This window comes from Myxine glutinosa, chromosome 1, assembly GCF_964187855.1.
Source record: "Myxine glutinosa chromosome 1, kmMyxGlut1.1, whole genome shotgun sequence".
NCBI classification, from domain to species: domain Eukaryota; kingdom Metazoa; phylum Chordata; class Myxini; order Myxiniformes; family Myxinidae; genus Myxine; species Myxine glutinosa.
In genome coordinates this window covers 101515166-101534450 of record NC_136261.1, presented here as the reverse complement: position 1 = coordinate 101534450, position 19285 = coordinate 101515166, and the positions used below count along the sequence as shown (strand labels likewise).

At 45.1% G+C, this 19285-nt stretch overlaps 2 protein-coding genes across 3 annotated transcripts in view; both read left to right on the top strand.

The window, feature by feature from the left end:
- Positions 1-19285, top strand: part of TIMM10B (translocase of inner mitochondrial membrane 10B) — a 512565-nt gene that overhangs the window by 8967 nt on the left and 484313 nt on the right. The window lies entirely within an intron of this gene.
- The window catches only part of RRM1 (ribonucleotide reductase catalytic subunit M1), a 400603-nt gene that overhangs the window by 49743 nt on the left and 331575 nt on the right, over positions 1-19285 (top strand). For both annotated transcript variants that reach the window (XM_078775295.1, XM_078775291.1), the window contains exon 6: positions 5690-5749. In XM_078775295.1, coding sequence (XP_078631421.1) covers positions 5690-5749 — 60 coding nt within the window. The remainder of the gene's footprint in view (positions 1-5689; positions 5750-19285) is intronic.

Here is a 19285-nt window from a genome sequence, read left to right as displayed (position 1 = left end):
TTACAACATCATTAAGTAAACTTATCGCGTTTTTTTTTTTTTTTTGAAGTCGTTTAATATTTTTTCTGAATTTTCAAAAATGTAGTGCACGTTCGTTATGGCGTCTGTCCCCGAAATTATGAACGTGAAAGATAGGTTTTCACTGATTTGTTGTTAATTTAAATTCATATTTTCAAGTTCTTACAATTGTGTAGAACACCAGCTGTAGAACACCAGCTGTAACCCTAACACCAGCTGTAGTAATTATGCTGTAGATGTTTTTTGCGTGAAGACTGAAGAGATGATCGTTTGCGAACAAAACGATTGCAAAATGTAGAATTGCATTCTGTCCCCGTTACCAACGTTACCATATGTTCAATATTATGGCAGGTAGGTTTATGCAGATCCAGTTCAACAGAAAGTCTCTCGATTTTGATAAATTTACGGTATACATGACTGATGGATTGCAAAGCTGTATTATGATGTATTTTAAAGGTGTTCAATGAGTATTTGGTTTAAAAACAAATAATTAATGTGGGACAATAAGTTCAGAATATTTGTCACTGACAAAACTTTTGGTATTTCACCCCCAGGAAAAGTATGTATTTTCAACACATGGAGTTTAATCATACTGAAATGACACACTGAGACATGTCAAACTCAAAGAGGTGCTATCTCTGTATTTTTTATTGCTATTCTTGGGCCTTTTGTCTGTCCCCGTTCGTAGCGTTACCATGCCTGAAGCGTGAGCTATCTCTGCCGGCATAATTTATTATAAACAAAAAGTTATCCTTATCTTTATAGTTTTGGATAGTGTGCACTCTAAAGAATGAAATATGTAAAAATGAGAATCTGCTCATCAGCTTCATTTTTTGTCCTCCATGTAACACAAATATACCCCATTACCGTAGATAAGCCTATATATATATATATATATATATATATATATATATATATATATATATATATATATATGTATATATATATGTATATATATATATATATATATATATATATGTATATATATATATAATATAGCTTCCTAAAGCCTTTCCTGTGCATGCTTCCTCTCCCCTCAGATTGCAACCTCAGGTCATGGCAATCATCCATTGGGGCAGGAGTGCATCAAGTCAAACAAATACATTTCTTGAAGTATCGTATGTTTTTCACCTTGTTTGATATAAATTAAAGGTAATTTTGACACAATTCCTTATTCGGCCCTGTCCTTCTGAATGGGCTACTTTCCCCTGCAATACGCCTTCCCACCAGGAGTGGTGCTGTGCCATTCATGTTTCCACTGAGAGAATTTGGATCCTCCCCCTTCCCTGAACCCCTAAGATTATTAATTTTTGTTTTACCCACTAAAACTTTTCTGTACACACCCCGAGTTTAACTCAGAGTTTAAAAAAAACTTATTTTGTTCAGCATTCAAGAGTTCGAGTCAAAAGGACCACCGAGGCATTCGGAAACATGGTGGTGGGATGATGAAGTTGGAAAGAGGATTGACGAGAAGAGGAAGAAGTTCAAGGAGTGGCAGAAGGTGAAGGGTACGGGAGCAGAAACAGCAGAGCATGAAAGTTATAAGGCAGCCAGGAAGGCTGCAAAGAAAGATGTAGCAAAGGCGCAGGAGGCATGTAGGAAAATGTTCGGAGAACGCTTGGATTCGGAAGAGGGTCAGAAAGCAGTATTCAGGATTGCAAAGCAGATAGCGAAAGAGAGGTGTGATGTGATGGGGGTGAGTTGCTTGAAGGATGAAGTGGGACAAATCGTTGTCGACCCAGATGGAATTAAAGGAAGATGGAAAAGATATATGGAAATGCTGTTGAATACAGAGAATGAATGGGGTGGCAACATAGAGAGTAACCCAGTTTTAGGACCGGCAGAGAAGATAACTGAGAAGGAAGTTGAGGAAGCGATAAAAGCAATGAAGGGTAGAAAAGCGGGAGGGCCGACGGGAGTTGTGGGAGATATGTTGAAGACAGCAGGAAGTTGGGGTGTGAAGAGAATGACAGAGATCTGTAATCTGGTGGTGAAAGAAGGCCGCATTCCAGTGGATTGGGAACTGAGTACCCTCGTCCCTCTATACAAGGGGAAAGGTGACCCTCTGGAGTGTGGCTCGTACCGAGCGATAAAGTTATTGGAGCATGGAATGAAGGTATTGGAAAGGGTGTTGGAGAGGAGGATAAGGAAGAAAGTGAACATCGACGAAATGCAGTTTGGATTCATGCCAGGAAGAGGAACGACAGACGCGCTTTTTATTGTGAGGCAGTTGCAGGAGAAGTACATGGAGAAGAGGAAGAAGTTGTTTCTTGGGTTTGTTGATCTGGAGAAAGCATTCGATCTGGTTCCACGCAAAGTATTGACAAGGGCATTGAGGAAGTTAGGAGTGGAGGAATGGTTTGTTCAGAGTAGTGATGGCAATGTACAAAAGAGCGCGCACAGCTGTAAGGACGAAGGACGGGAACAGTGGTGAGTTTGAGGTGAAGGTGGGAGTGCATCAGGGGTCGGTACTAAGTCCACTACTATTTGTAGCTGTGATGGAGGTGCTGGCTCAGAACGTAAAGGAGGGTTTACCGTGGGAGTTGTTGTATGCAGATGATCTGGTGTTGATTGCGGAAAGTATGGATGGACTGAAGGAAAAGATGAACCCGTGGAAGGAATGTATGGAGACAAAAGGTCTGAAGGTGATGGCAAGTGGTAAAGCATGTGGTGAGGTGGAAAGAACTGGGAAGTGGCCCCGTGCTGTGTGTAGGAAGGGTGTCGGAGTGAACTCCATTCAGTGTACAATGTGCGCTGAGTGGGTTCATCAAAAATGTAGTGGTCTGAGAGGGTCATTAACCAGTGTGGCAGCTACATTCAAATGTAAGGTGTGCACAGAGGGAGCTGCAGATGGAGGAAATGTTGAGTTGGATCTTGGAGACGGCGTGAAGCTGGAAGGTGTGAAAACATTTTGCTACCTCGGAGACATGCTGAATGGAGAAGGTGGATCAGACTCGGCAATGGTTGCTCGAGTGAGATGTGCATGGAAGAAGTTTCGGGAATTGAGTGGCGTGCTGATGATGAGGGGAGTGTCGTTGAAGCTGAAGGGAAAGGTGTATGCTGCATGTGTGAGAAGTGTTATGATTTATGGGAGCGAGATATGGGTAATGAACGTAGAGCAGCAACGAAGGTTGGAAAGGGTGGAAATGCGAATGGTTCGACGGATGTGCGGAGTATCGTTGAGAGAGAGGAAGACAAATGATGAATTGCGAAAGATGATGGGAATAGAGCCTGTGATTGATGCTGTGAAGAGGAACAGATTGAGATGGTTTGGTCATGTGTTGAGGAAGGATGAAAGTGACTGGTTGAGAAGAGTGATGGAAATGAATGTAGAAGGAAGTAGAAGACGGGGAAGACCGAGAAAGACTTGGCTAAAGATGGTGGAAGAAGAAATGCGGGCAAGGGGGTTAACAAGGAGAGATGCAGAAAATAGGGCCAAGTGGAGAAGATTGTCATGGGGACCGCAAGTCTAACCCCCGCTCTAGCAGGGAAAATGGCCTTTAAAATGCATGTTGTTGTGTTGTTGTATTCAAGAGTGAATGCAAGTTATACAAACACATACATGTCACATTATAGTATGATGCTCACACATTTGACACTTGGGAAGTATCTGGCAGTAATTCAGTTTAGAATCTCCAGAACTTCAGCAGTGCAGTGGTTGGTTTTAATGTAAACTCTGTGTAAGGTAAAAATAAAAGGCTTGGCCATCAGTTGTTGGATTCTCGGATTAGTTTGTAATGATGAGATAAAGAGGAAAATACCAGTTTTGATATATTTTATATTCGTCAGAATAACTGCCATTTTTATAGCTCTGACTCATCCTGTCTAGTTGTAAAACGTTCTTAATGTCCCGTAACTTAATTGCGCTCATTTCTGTTTGATCCTGTCTGCTGTAATGCAGGTGAGATGAATATCTCTGATTTGCATGTCTCAGTTTTATCACTGCTTGTTATGAGTTATTCTCCCTGTGTGTTTTATTGCCCTGTGCCCCGCCCCCCCCCCCCCCGCAACCTCCATTCTACCACTCCCAGCTATAGTTTTGCTTCCATGGGTCCATCATCACATCCATTAAATACAAAACAAAGACTTTGGATAAAATTCAGTGGGATGTTCATGACTAACAGACTTCTGAAACTAAATGCACTGATTGCTTTTCTCAGTGTGCACTTGCGAGCTGTTCCATATTTGGCGTCATTCTCTCATGGTTGAAAGAAAGCCACTTGGTCAACAATTGTCTCCAATGTTGTATTGCGTCGCTGGTTGTATCAGTTATTTTTGTGTTTTTCACCCCTCAGCCCAAATTGGGCGAAGGGGTATTGTCGTCGCGGGCGTCCGGGCGTCCGTCAACTTTTGGTTTCCGTCAATTTCGAGCAGAACGGCTTGTCCGATTAAATCCATTTTTGCAGTGTTTGTTGGGGTTGAGTAGAGGAAGGCTCCTTTTGAAAATGGGCGTGCTGCGATTTTCAATATGGCCGCCACGGTAGCCATCTTGAAATTTGTTTGTCAATTTCAGGCAGAACGGCTTGTCCGATTAAATCCATTTTTGCAGTGTGTGTTGGGGTTGGGTAGAGAAAGGTTCCTTTCGAAAATGGGCGCGCTGCGATTTTCAATATGGCCGCCATGGCAGCCATCTTGAAATTGGTTTCCGTCAATTTCAAGCAGAATGGCTTGTCCGATTAAATCAATTTTTGCAGTGGGTGTTAGGGTTGAGTGGAGGAAGGTTCCTTTCGAAAATGGGTGCGCTGCGATTTTCAATATGGCTACCACGGCAGCCATCTTGAAATTGGTTTCCATCAATTTCGAGCTGAACGGCTTGTCCGATTAAATCCATTTTTGCAGTGTGTGTTGCGGTTGAGGAGAGGAATGTTCCTTTCGAAAATGGGCACGCTGCGATTTGCAATATGGCTGCCACGGCAGCCATCTTGAAATTGGTTTCCACCATGTATGGGCTGAGGGGTTACGCCCGCTTTGCGGTGCTATTTATTAATATTTACTCCAAATAAAGATTTGTGTTGTGGAAATGAAAGGTAATTTTGAAACATTTTCACTATTTGCAGCATATACTCTTTTGCCATCTTTTGCTAAAAATCGCAATGATGCTGAGCTCAAAGTAATTTTCTGATTTTTTTATTTTTTTTTGTATACAAGATTGAGGCTCGTGTAAGAGTTTGTGTAATTTTTCACACCCTATCCTTCCCCACCATCCTCCCATCCCCCCAAAAAATGCTTTATTCCGGAATGAACTTGTTACATTTTTCACTGGTTGTCACGTGGCTTGGATGCGATTTCGCTCGTGAATGTGTGATGGTTTCATTACCCAAAGGCTGCTTCCGAATTTGACAACAAAGTATAACCCATGGAAGGAAAATTTTATTTTCCCAAAATATTCTGTGCCCTGGTTATGCATACAGTAAAAAAAAAAAAAAAATGCATACAGTAATACATTGTATATGATTTTGAGGCTTTTTATTTTGAAGGCGCAGGATATTGCAGTTTGTTCCTTGTGATTAGTGCTTAGGTATAGGCCATAATAATTAGTATCTTAATATTTTGACTTGATGATTACATTTCTGCTTGAAAGTCCTTGATTCCTTAATAATTATACTGCATATTGGTTTTGAATGATGATTGTTACTTTTTTTTATCTAAAATTTTTTTTATTTTCTTTCAGCGTCTGAATTCAGCAATCATCACTGACCGAGATTTCTCTTACAACTTCTTTGGGTTCAAGGTGAGGAGGCATATTTTCACAATATTTTACTGAGTGACCTTTGCAGACATTTTTGCCATGGCTATTTTCCTTGTTGCTTTCAAAGGATATTTGAAATGAAAACTGCCTTCTTGCCTATAAAGATGTTGTTAAAATGATGTATCAAGATTATGGTCTTGCCTGCTGACACTAACTTGCAAATGTGAGACATCCCATTATATGTGGTGCTGTATTTTGCAAAGTTGTTTTGTACATGTAGGGGTTTCCTCATCTTTAAGATAGGTGATTGGAAGAAAGTATGAGGCTACAGATTAATCATCATTGGTTGGGGGGTTTGGGGTCCACCCCACCTTGGACCCCAGAAGCTGATGGTGTATCGGAGCTTGGAGAGGCAATCCCAGCATTTTATGCCTCCGGAGACTTCGTCGATGATTATATTATCAGGTTGTCCGTCTGGCTGTCTGTCCCTCCGTCTGTCCGGCCGTCCGTGATAGGTTTTCGTTGCCGCGATAACTTGAGAATGGCTGCAGGGATCTTAGTCAAACTTCGTGCAGATATGTAAATGAGGTAAAGATTAACTGATTAGATTTTGGGGTCATGAAGTCAAAGGGCAAACGTCAGAAGAGGTCATGTTCGGTAAATAAATATTTTCCTGCAATAACTTGTAAACCAGTGATGGGATTCTGACCAACGTTGGTACAAGTATGTATTATAATGCAAAGATTAACGTATTTGATTTTGGGGTCATGAGGTCAAATGCCAACGGTCAGAGGTCATGTGATTATGACCTAACTGAGTTTGAGTTGCTGTGTTGTCATGATTTACACTAACAACAACAACACAACAACATGCATTTTAAGGCCATTTTCCCTGCTGGAGTGGGGGTTAGCCTTGCGGTCCCCATGACAATCTTCTCCATTTTGCCCTATTTTCTGCATCTCTCCTTGTTAACCCCCTTGCCTGCATTTCTTCTTCCACCATCTTTAGCCAAGTCTTTCTCGGTCTTCCCCGTCCTCTACTTCCTTCTACATTCATTTCCATCACTCTTCTCAACCAGTCACTTTCATCCTTCCTCAACACATGACCAAACCATCTCAGCCTGTTCCTCTTTACAGCATCAATCACAGGCAATATTCCCATCATCTTTCGCAATTTTAAGGCCATTTTGGCCTTATATATTATATATTATGATGCAAAGATGAACTGATTATATTTTTGTATCAAAGGTGAGGAGTGAGGAGGTGATTTTGTGATTTTGGTGATGTCAGTGGTTACTGGTTATGTCGGGTAAAAGGGTGATACTTGAGAACAGCTGAACGGATTTAAATCAAACTTGGTACAAGAATGTACAACTATCTTATAATTGGGTGTGTGGGGAGGGGGGGGGGGGGGGGGTTGGAGGCATATTGGTTGACGTCGAGACCTCAAAGAATGTTGTTCTAGTTTGACTTAGAAACTTTTTTTTTTTTTTTAAGTGGTCTAACTAGCTAATGTAATTTTTATTATTGTGATGTAAAATTGTGCCTGTCAGCTAATTCCTGACAACCATTTTCAAGATGTGATTGCTTGATCAGCATTATGTGACATACCAGTGATGAAAAGACATACATAACAATGATTAAAAACAACACAAAACAATGTGTTCTGGATATTCTTCAGCAGACTGTAGCAAGTCGATTGCTTGTAACTAGTTGCTCTCCAAATTATATATATATATATATATATATATATATATATATATATATATATATATATATATATATATATATATACAGTGATCCCTCGTTTATCGCGGGGGTTACGTTCCAGAACCCCCCGCGATAGACGAAAATCTGCGAAGTAGCGACCATATTTTTATTTTATTATTTATATATATTTTAAAGCTTTATGACCCTCCCCACACTCTTACTAACCTTTCCCACACTCTTATTAACCTTTCCCATACTCTTATAAACACTTCCTATACTCTTAAACACTTTTTACACTCTTAAACATACGTAATTTTAACATATAAAATTCTAATGGGTACTCACCATTGAAGGTGGATCAGACTCGGCAACGGTTGCTCGAGTGAGATGTGCATGGAAGAAGTTTCGGGAACTGAGTGGCGTGCTGATGAGGAGGAGAGTGTCGCTGAAGCTGAAGGGAAAGGTGTATGCTGCATGTGTGAGAAGTGTTATGATTTATGGGAGCGAGACATGGGTAATGAACGTAGAGCAGCAACGAAGGCTGGAAAGGGTGGAAATGCGAATGGTTCGATGGATGTGCGGAGTATCGTTGAGAGAGAGGAGGACAAATGATGAATTGCGAAAGATGATGGGAATATTGCCTGTGATTGATGCTGTGAAGAGGAACAGGTTGAGATGGTTTGGTCATGTATTGAGGAAGGATGAAAGTGACTGGTTGAGAAGAGTGATGGAAGTTAATGTAGAAGGAAGTAGAGGACGGGGAAGACCGAGAAAGACTTGGCTAAAGATGGTGGAAGAAGAAATGCGGGCAAGGGGGTTAACAAGGAGAGATGCAGAAAATAGGGCAAAATGGAGAAGATTGTCATGGGGACCGCAAGGCTAACCCCCGCTCTAGCAGGGAAAATTGCCTTAAAATGCATGTTGTTGTTGTACTCACCATTGAAGATACTGTAGCGACCAATGGGTCCCCCAAGCAAAACCAGCATCAGAATCTCCTTGCTCCAGCCGGTGACGTCACCGGCGGGGATCCTCGGCGCAAGAGTGGCTGGTCACGTGACCACCAAAGCGTGCCGCGCATGCGGGTATAATCAGCTACACCTGTTGATCACGTGACCACCGAAGCACGCCACGCTTGAGAGGCGTGGCTTTCGGTTTCGGTTTCTGGTTGTGCTTTATAATGCAGCCCGATAAACGGGCTTTTCAGTGTTCCCGAGTTGGTTTTGAGAATAAATATCTTCTCGGACGAGTTTGTGTCTTGCCCGTCATTTCGTCCGTATCAAGCAAGAGCCGCGGCTCTTCAATACTACAACTTCCGTGATGAAGATGATGATGAATTAGCTGTGCAGTACTGATGACGATGAAGGTGATGACGATGATGAATGTACTGCACAGCCAGAAAGAGCATTACAGTTACCCATTACGTGGGTAACTAGCGCAAGTGGAAGCTGCCGCATCTGCGTTTTCCATACGCACGACTCTTTGTCTCTTTGTCTACCTTTCTACTGTACACTATGTACAGTATTTTATTTCTTGTAATATGTTTTAATTACTGTATTTGTCTTATTTTTTTACGTTTTTCAATTTTTTAGGCTAGAAAATGCTTATTTTACCACAAAAATATTTAAAATAATAGTATATAAAAATACATTTATACCGCAAAATCCCGCGATATAGCGAAAAATCCGCGATATAATTTTACATATACTAGCGAGAAAAACCCGCGATGTACCGAAGCCGCGAAAAGTGAACCGCGATATAGCGAGGGACGACTGTATATATATATATATATATATATATATATATATATATATATATATATATATATATGTATGTATATATGTATATATGTATATATATATATATATATATATATATGTATAAAGTAGTAAAGTATGCTTGTTTGTTTGTCCTCTTATAACTTGAACTACTCATCGCAGAGAAAAACCAAAGGCATATTCGGAATCAGTACGTCTCGGAGCAACTACAGCACACCTTAAATTTTAAAAAACTTCGGGTTTTAAAATTAGCGCAAAAGCGCTAGCAGAAGACGGAGGGAATCGAAGGGAGGGAGCGCAGCGCTCCCTCTAGCACTTCGCAGCGCCAGCGCTTCTGTTAGCGTAATGGTGCACAGGCGGTTCTCACTCTTGCGCATGCGCAAATGCGCTGTTCCGATGCTTCATGTTCCTGCAAAGACTTTGGCGCATGCGCAAATGACGACACATGGGCCACTGTATGTTCGTTTAATACGTACGCGCTTTGATGGGCGGGGTGTATGGCGTTCATGAAATGGTCGAATGCGGAAGTGCTTGAAGCCGTTGCGAGCGACTCGCACAATCTCTTGTCATGGTCCACAAGATTATTACAGAGACGTGCAGCTTCCAGCATTACGAGATATGATCGAGACCTAACTTTTGAGACCAGTCCCAGCCTTCTAGGCCCCGTGGTTGGTTCAGACGACCCCGACAAAGGACGTGTTGGATTTTATCGCGAGCCGATTCGAGCGCCGACGTGCCGGCGAACAAAACCAGTCATATCTTTTTCACGCGTGGTTTGATTTTTACAAGATAAACTTTTTCTTGAAGGGCTGAACCGTGCGCTCACAACGATACCGAGTTTGACCCTGGGAGAGCCGTTTTGCGCCGGCAAAGGCGCCTTGTTTTCCTTGATGACCATGTCGTGCTGCATAGATTACCATAAATTATAATATATTACCGGCGGTGCGTTCCGTGATGTCACGGCTCACTTAATTGCAATTATCTCTGGGATTCCTTGGCCGAATCGTACCAACTTCTATATATATAAAGCAGTAAAGTATGTTTGTTTGTTCTCTTATAACTCGAGAACTACTCATCGCAGAGAAAAACCAAAGGCATATTCGGAATCAGTACGTCTCAGAGCAACTACAGCACAACTTAAATTTTAAAAAACTTCCGGTTTTAAAATTACCGTATTAGCGCAGAAGCGCTAGCAGAAGAGGGAGGGAATCGAAGGGAGGGAGCGCAGCGCTCCCTCTAGCGCTACGCAGCGCCAGCGCTTCTGTTAGCGTAATTAGCGTATTTCGAAACGTTAATTTTTCAACTTCATTATTCGGAATCAGTACGTCCCAGAGAAACTTCGTAATGTTAATTTTTCAACTTCATCCGATTGACATGGGACCAACGGCATGTGACAGAGAGTGAAACATACATGCTACATTTATTTGACGACAATGAGTTCTGACTTCCGGGTTCGTGCCGCCAACCCTGTTAGGTGCCTCTTGCGGCACGCAGGGAATTACCAGTGAACTGGTACTCAATTTGCTGACCTCGGTAGGATGACAGGCTGAGTCAACCCCCCTGGTGTTAAGGGGGAGGAGGAGGGGAGGGGGAAGAGGAGGGGAGGGGGAAGAGGAGGGGAGGGGGAAGAGGAGGGGAGGGGAACGGGGGGGAGGGGGGGAGGGGGGAGGGGGAGGGGGGAGAAGGAAGGGCGGAGAAGGAAGGGGGGAGGGGGGAGGGGGGAGGGGAAGGGGGAGGGGCCCTTCTTCCCCCGGGCCATGCCAGACTTGTTCCAGGCCTAGCACGTGGCATTCCAGCCCAAAGAACACCTAACTCACTGGCCTGCTCAATGCAAACTAACACAGGAAAGGAGACTACGCTTACATTTACTAATAAATAACTGAACTAAAGCGAGGCTACATGTTGTGGTGCAACTACCTGAGGGAGGGAGGGGAGGGGTGGGGGGGGTCATCCTTTATTCGCATAACCGCAACAATATATATATATATTGTGAGAAACCACCGGTGAAACCACCTGTTCTCACCCAGATTTGGTGCCCCGCCCACCGCGTGACGTGGCCTCCTGGGAGCCTCACGCGATCGGGAGGCGATTCGGCACGTGATTGGTGGAGAGTCAGAGAGCGCGGTCGCCATCTTATGCAACGGACGCGACGCTCGAAGGCTCCGAGTGGGAAATAGATAAAGGGATTTCCCTTAATCTTCACGACAGCCGCGTTGGGCTGATCGTTTACCGTTCTGTATTTTACGAGTGAGTAACTCCGGAAGAGAACGAGTGATTCCCGGATCTCGTGGATTGGAACCGTGAGTCAGATATTGCCTGCGTCGTGTTGGAGCTGCTGGCCGACCGTTCCTGCAGGCCTTGTGCGGTGTATTCCACTCTGTTACCCTCCGAGTCCCGGAGATCGTCGATTGGAACCGCGAGTGATCTTGCCTGCGTCCTGTTTGGAGCTTCTGGGGCCGACAGTTCCTGCAGGCTTTGTGCAGTGTATTCCATTCTGTTACCATTTATGGTTTTTGTGATCGAGCCAATAAAGCATCGTGCCTTACCCCTAGAAGGCCGATTAAAACACAATTGTGTTTATTGAGTTCTCTCTGTCCACTCCGTGGACTACTTGAAGCCCGGACATTAACGTTCGTATTCCGTGCTGGGAACCATTTCACAGCCGGGATCGCGACAAATGGGTTGCTCGTCCTAGGATCATTCAAGTAAGAGACTTTCGAATTGAGACGGGAATTCTGCATCTGCATCTTCTTTGCATCTGCTCACCAGCGGACGCCGTCTTGGAGGAGCCTTCTCACCAGCGGACGCCGTCTTGGAGGAGCCTTCTCACCAGCGGGCGCCGTCTTGGAGGAGCCTTCTCGCCGTGGGACGCTGTCTTGGGTGGTGCTTCACTGCCGAATAAGTGAATAGCTTCGGATCCCTCCAAACAACCGACAAAAAAAAAAACAAAAAAAAAACGTGAGTATTTGTACGTGGTATTTTTTCTCATTGGCAATTTGATGTGCGGTGGTGATATTGTGTAGTTCGTGTCGTATTTCCCCAACAGAGCGTTGTGTTTGAGCGTTGTGTTTTGTGCCTTGTCTTATGATAACTCGTAGCCAAGCTATGTCGACCAGAGAAGTGAGAGTTCAACCTGATCATGTTGACAGTCGCGTGGGTGGCGATGCGAGCGACGCAATCAGCCTTGACCCAGTCACTAAACCCGAGATGTTAGGAAGCGATTCCATCATGACTAAATGCATGCGTTCGCCCTTCTGGACCGGGCTGACTCCGGTTCAACAACTTGACATGTATAACAGGGAGAATGACAGGGCAGAGGCAGAGCGTGCGGCAGCAGAGAGAGAGCGTGAGAGAGAGAGAGAGCGTGCGGCAGCAGCAGAGGCAGAGCGTGCTGCGGCAGCAGAGGGAGAGCGTGCAGCAGCAGAGAGAGCGCATGCGGCAGCAGAGACAGCAGCAGAGAGAGAGCGTGAGAGAGAGAGAGAGCGTGCGGCAGCAGCAGAAGCTGAACGCGTCAGAGAGCATGAGTTGCGAATGTTGACTGAACGACCGCGGGCAGAGGGGTCTGCTGCAAGAGTCCCGGAAACTGTTCATGTTCGTTTGCCGGACTGGACGGGAGACACGAAGCCAGAAGCGTATCTGGAGATGGCGGAGAAGTTGTTGGCTGCCGGTGGCATTGATGAGAGCTTGTGGGTCGGCCATCTTGTGAGCCATCTATCTGAGAGGGCGAGGGAGGTATATGCGAGGATGGCAACCGAGGACGCAAACAAATACAGGGCATTGAAGGCCGAGATTTTGAACGCCTATGCGGTGTCCGCATGTATTTATAGGAGAAATTTTTTCAGCTGGACTCGTGAGTCCAGTCAAACCTATGAGGAACATTCGCGGGCCTTGTTGGAACAGCTGCAGAGATGGTTCAAGGGGAGCAAGGTTGAGTTACCTCAAGCGGTTGCGGAACTCCTGGTGCGTTACCGTATCAATCAACAGCTTCCGCCTGACTTAGCATTGTTTCTTGTCGACAAAGACACTGTTTCCTTGGCAGACTGCGTCAACCTTATTGATAAACATGTTTTGGCGTGCAAAATGCTGCAAGTCACGCAGTCGCGTCGTAAGACGGAGGAGTCTGCGATCAAGACCGCCCCCCGTCTGCCTGGCGGCTGGATCGAGGGGAGGGGTTCTCCGATGCCCTCCACTGGTGGCGGTCGCGAGCCGCAGACCAGGGCAGGGCCCTGGTGCGATTTCTGCAAACGCGTGGGGCACGGTGAAAACCGCTGCTTCTCTAATCCCGCTAGTCCGGCCTACCGAGGCAACCCTCCTGTTAAGTCGGAGGGAGATCAGTGGAGCTCATCCGCCGGGCCCTCGCACACGACGGTGGCATCGGTGACCGAGGTCACTGCCACCGAGGCTAATTCCATTCATCCACTGTACCAGGATTATTCAGGGACAGCCTTAGTGGGTGGCCCTGATTCGATGCTGAAGTTTGAGGCCCAATACCTTCGGGATACTGGGGCGACACGGTGTGTTCTCCGGGCGGGGGTAGTTCCGGCCTCTCAGATGCGTTATACCGGCGAGTATACCCTCCTTCGGGGCATTGACCGGGTTCTTGGCCGGTATCCCCTTGCCCTCCTCGAGGTCCGGAGTGACATTTTTAAGGGTCCAGTGACCTGTGTGGTGGTACCCTACTACCCGATACCCGGGGTCTCCTTGCTGATTGGCAATGATGCCATGGCCAGGGAGGAGTCATTGACTCTGACCTGTGGGGGGGTCACTAGATCCCAGAGTAAACAGGCGGAGAGAGTGGCGGAGTCAGACATATCTTCACTCTGGCCCGAGGAGCCTAGCGCCTCGACTCCAGTTCCCGACGGTGACGTTGCGTCAGCTGAAGTCCACCCGAGCCTCCCGTCAAGCCACCCTCAGGTGCCGTGCTCCTCAGGGACCGCTCCCGCCATGTCGCGATTCAGCAGGAACGCTAATGCTAAGGTATATGTGGGAAACCTGGGCAATGGAGCAGCGAAAGCCGAGCTAGGGAGGGTCTTCGAACATTACGGACCACTCCGCAACGTATGGGTTGCTCGAAACCCACCTGGATTTGCAGTTGTTGAGTTTGAAGAGCCACGAGATGCTGAAGATTCGGTCAGAGCCCTTGATGGAAGGTTAATTTGCGGATCGCGTGTGTGCGTCGAGATGTCGAATGGCATGTCGCGGCGGCCTCGTTTCAGACGCCCTTTGGTCCGCAGGCCTTTCGACCCGAACGATCGATGTTACCAGTGCGGTGAAAGGGGTCATTACGCATATGACTGTTGTTCTCGACACCGGAGGAGTACCCGCCGCTCTAGGTCTCGGCCCGTTTCCTTCCTGTCAACGCTTCCCCCAACTTGAGTTTGGCCCCCTTGCCTCTCTATTGTGCTTTGTGTGAAGTGTAACTCTTGTAGGGTAGATATTAATGTGGTGTATGGTGTTAAAATTTGTGTGTGAAAAAAAACAAAAAAAAACCAAACTGGTTCATTGTTAACCTGTTAATGCCTGTTAATTGCCTGTGCGTTAATAATTGCGTTATTGTTGCGCTATTGCGTTGCGTTGTATTGTTGCGTTGTTGCGTTATTGTTGTTAATAAGTGTTAATAATTGTTAATTGCGTTAATGGCCTGTTAGCGATTACCGCCATCATCTTGCCATGTGATTTGCACCTACTACTAATACTGGTTTTAAAAACGCCGTCTATTCGACGGGGTTTTTACTTAGGGGGGGAGGACTGTGAGAAACCACCGGTGAAACCACCTGTTCTCACCCAGATTTGGTGCCCCGCCCACCGCGTGACGTGGCCTCCTGGGAGCCTCACGCGATCGGGAGGCGATTCGGCACGTGATTGGTGGAGAGTCAGAGAGCGCGGTCGCCATCTTATGCAACGGACGCGACGCTCGAAGGCTCCGAGTGGGAAATAGATAAAGGGATTTCCCTTAATCTTCACGACAGCCGCGTTGGGCTGATCGTTTACCGTTCTGTATTTTACGAGTGAGTAACTCCGGAAGAGAACGAGTGATTCCCGGATCTCGTGGATTGGAACCGTGAGTCAGATATTGCCTGCGTCGTGTTGGAGCTGCTGGCCGACCGTTCCTGCAGGCCTTGTGCGGTGTATTCCACTCTGTTACCCTCCGAGTCCCGGAGATCGTCGATTGGAACCGCGAGTGATCTTGCCTGCGTCCTGTTTGGAGCTTCTGGGGCCGACAGTTCCTGCAGGCTTTGTGCAGTGTATTCCATTCTGTTACCATTTATGGTTTTTGTGATCGAGCCAATAAAGCATCGTGCCTTACCCCTAGAAGGCCGATTAAAACACAATTGTGTTTATTGAGTTCTCTCTGTCCACTCCGTGGACTACTTGAAGCCCGGACATTAACGTTCGTATTCCGTGCTGGGAACCATTTCACAGCCGGGATCGCGACAATATACACATATATATATATATATATACATATATATATATATATTTAATATATATATATATATATATATATATATATATATATATAATTAGATATACAGACGGCATTTAATATGGAATATTTTTTTATTTTTAATATTCCTGGTCGTTTTAATAATATTCCTGTGAAAGATTTTAATCGCCAGGAACGCAAGGAAAAAAAAAAAAAATTATATATATAATATATATATATTTCTAATAAGATTGGGTTATTGCCAAACACAAAATTACACAAACAATTTGCATGCATTTGCAGTACCATCAGTTATCCAGGAAAATTATTTCAACTGTTTGATAGTTTGTGGAACTGCAAGTCAACAGGAATTTTATTTTTGGTTAATTTTCAAATTTATGTAGCTTTGCGATAATTATTAAAGTGAAGAGATTCTGCAAGCTGCTGGTGGATATCAAAATTCTGGGGGGTAAAATGAAATACAGGCCTGAAGTATTGTTCGTGAAAGCTGTACTTGTACCATAATGGGTGTTGTACCCCTATTTCTCAAGCAAAAATGTACTTTAAATTGCAGGGTCCAAGCCTGTACTGAGAGAATGTAGATGGTCCAATGCCACAACTTAGGTGGTGTTATCCTGACCCAATGTTTTACACAACAGATTGTAAATATGTAGAAGGCCTAGTAAATTTTTTTTTCACAAGAAAACTAAAAAGTGGTAAAGGTTAACACTATAATAGTGAATTTAATATCATCAAATACATTTATAAAGTTAAATATTTATAGTCCTAAGTCATATTTTTATCGGCATGGTGGTCCATATTCGAGTCAAAATACCTTGAAAGCTTCATCTATGTATAAAACGACGGTGTCTGTCTGTCCTGTTTCATATCTCCTCTCTTCCGTTTCACATATTGCCACCAAACTTTTAGGCATAATTAAGTCTTTCAATTATGCTGATTGCCTCTAAATTTACTCCCAACTCCTTCATTTGTTCATTGCAGCCCAAATGAAAGTATGTCTTTCTCTGTGTTTGCCATGCTGCATGACATCATTATATTCTGGTGAGGCAGTGCTTCAAGCCAACCATCACTGGGTTGTTCTTGTTACGTTTGCCACCAAAGATGAATGGAGGTTATGTTTTCACCTTTGTTTGTTCCTTTCTGTGTCTGGTGTCTGTGAGCAGGATATCTCAAAAAGGTATGGACGGATTCAGACAAAACCTGGTGGACAGGTTGGGTGTGTGACAAGGACGAATCTATTAGATTTTGGTGAATATGTGAATACGGATCCGGATACGAGAGTTTTTTTTTAATTGTAAGTGGTTCTTCACCATTGTGAGTTCGGGCCAAAAACATTAATTGATTTCAAAAAGTTTCAAAAAGTTGTGGACGGGTTATGACAAAACTAGGTGGATTAGTTGGGTAGGTGATGAGAACAAGCCGATTAGATTTTGGTTCAGGTCCAGATGCAGATCCGGCATATCGGTGAGATACAAAACGTAAACTATTCGGTCTGGCTGAGGTATGCGCTCTACCGTGTGGCGTTCTAGTGTTTCATCCTGTCATTAATTTCATTCCCCGAATCTCTCCTTTTCCATTCTCTCATAGATATAATTGTGGTTTCCCTCGCTTCACACAAGCTTTGGTAAATCAGTTTAGGTTTATCCTTCCCTTCTTCCTTTTCCTCAAACCCCTCCCCTCTACCCCCTTTCCACCATACTGACTTTGTTTCCCTTTTCCCTTCTTGAGTAGTAAAGACGTCCATTTATTTGGATCAACAATGCTGTTACATTGTGGACTTCCTGAAAGCTTTCAATAACAACTTTTTACCCCAACAGCAGCTTGTGCTGACGCATTGCCGATTTACGTATCCTGAGATGGAAACCATCTTGCTGCAAACATAATTACTGGATCATTCCTCCACCCCCATTCCTGCTTCCTTTGCCACCCACCCTGGTGAAACACCCCTGCAACCCTAATGCACTGCTGTGGCTTGTATAAACACAACGCCTTCACATTCTTTCTTACACCTGTAGTCACCTCTGAAACTCTTACCCAGTCTATTTATTGTGTCGAGCTCTTTCCTCTACTAGGATTTCAGGTCGTCACCCCCCCCCCCCCCCCAACCCCACTCTCCTCCCCAAGATCTATCCCATTCAACTACCAATTTTTGCCACACCTGCTGAGACCCTGTCCTCACCCTTCTCCGTTTTTGTGTTTTAAAATCACTTCTGCTCTTCAATACATAAGAATATTGAAATGGTTTTCAACAGAGCTCCATGCAATTTAGGGTAGTTAGGGATTTTAAAAAAGATTTAAAAGGCTTTTGGCCTGTTTTATAGCTGCTCTTTTTAAGCAGAGGTAACTGGCTTTGTGATGTAAAATTGCAGACTGTTCCCATGTGTAGTTATTTATTCCCATGTGGAGGGGACGTGTTTGGACTGGTACTTACAATGGGTGATGTGATGAAGGTCAATATTTGATATATTTGTGTGTGTAATAACAAAGCCCTTTAATTTGTGATGTTGGCAAATCTGCATCTGTGAAAAGTAATCTCTATTTTTACAATTTTTATTGTTATTATTATTTTTGGAGGTATTTTCTGAGGTAGCGGTTTACTTTATGTAGCCATTCAACGAAATGTATATGTAACTTTCTGTTGAGCCATAATCTGTTTCTGAAGTCTTGAATCTTGATCATTACCTGTCTGAGACTGGCAGATGTCGCAGAGGACTTGCAATAGTGTGATTCTTTGGGGATAGATACATTACCAGATTTTGCACCTGGTACTTTGGTATATATGATCTTGAATCTTTTATATATATATACTAACATGGGATTGCCGGGCGGGGGGCATTGCCGGGATTGCCGGGCCATTGCAGGATTGCATTGCAGGATTGCCATTGCAGGATTGCTGGATTGCCGTGGATTGCTGGATTGCCTGCCATTGCAGGATTGCCGGGCGGGCATTGCCGGGCGGGGGAGGAGGAGGGGAGGGGGAAGAGGAGGGGAGGGGGAAGAGAGGAGGGGAGGGGGAAGGGGGGGGGGAGGAGGAGGGGAGGGGGAAGAGGAGGGGAGGGGAACAGGGGGGAGGGTGTGGGGCTGCCCGGGGGAAGAAGGGCCCCTCACCCCCTCCCCCTCCCCCCTCCCCCTCCCCCCTCCCCCCCTCTCCCCCTCCCCCTCCCCCCTCCCCCCCTTCCCCCCTCCCCCCCTCCCCCTCCCCCCCATTCCCCTCCCCTCCTCTTCCCCCTCCCCTCCTCCCCTTAACACCAGGGGGGTTGACTCAGCCTGTCATCCTACCGAGGTCGGCAAATTGAGTACCAGTTCACTGGTAATTCCCTGTGTGCCGCAAGGCAAGAGGCGCCTAACAGGGTTGGTGGCACGAACCCGGAAGTCGGAACGCATTGTCGTCAAATAAATGTAGCATGTATGTTTCACTCTGTCACATGCCGTTGGTCCCATGTCAATCGGATGAAGTTGAAAAATTAACATTACGAAGTTTCTCTGGGACGTACTGATTCCGAATAATGAAGTTGAAAAATTAACGTTCCGAAATATGCCAATTACGCTAACAGAAGCGCTGGCGCTGCGAAGCGCTAGAGGGAGCGCTGCGCTCCCTCCCTTCGATTCCCCCCCTCTTCTGCTAGCGTTTCTGCGCTAATACGCT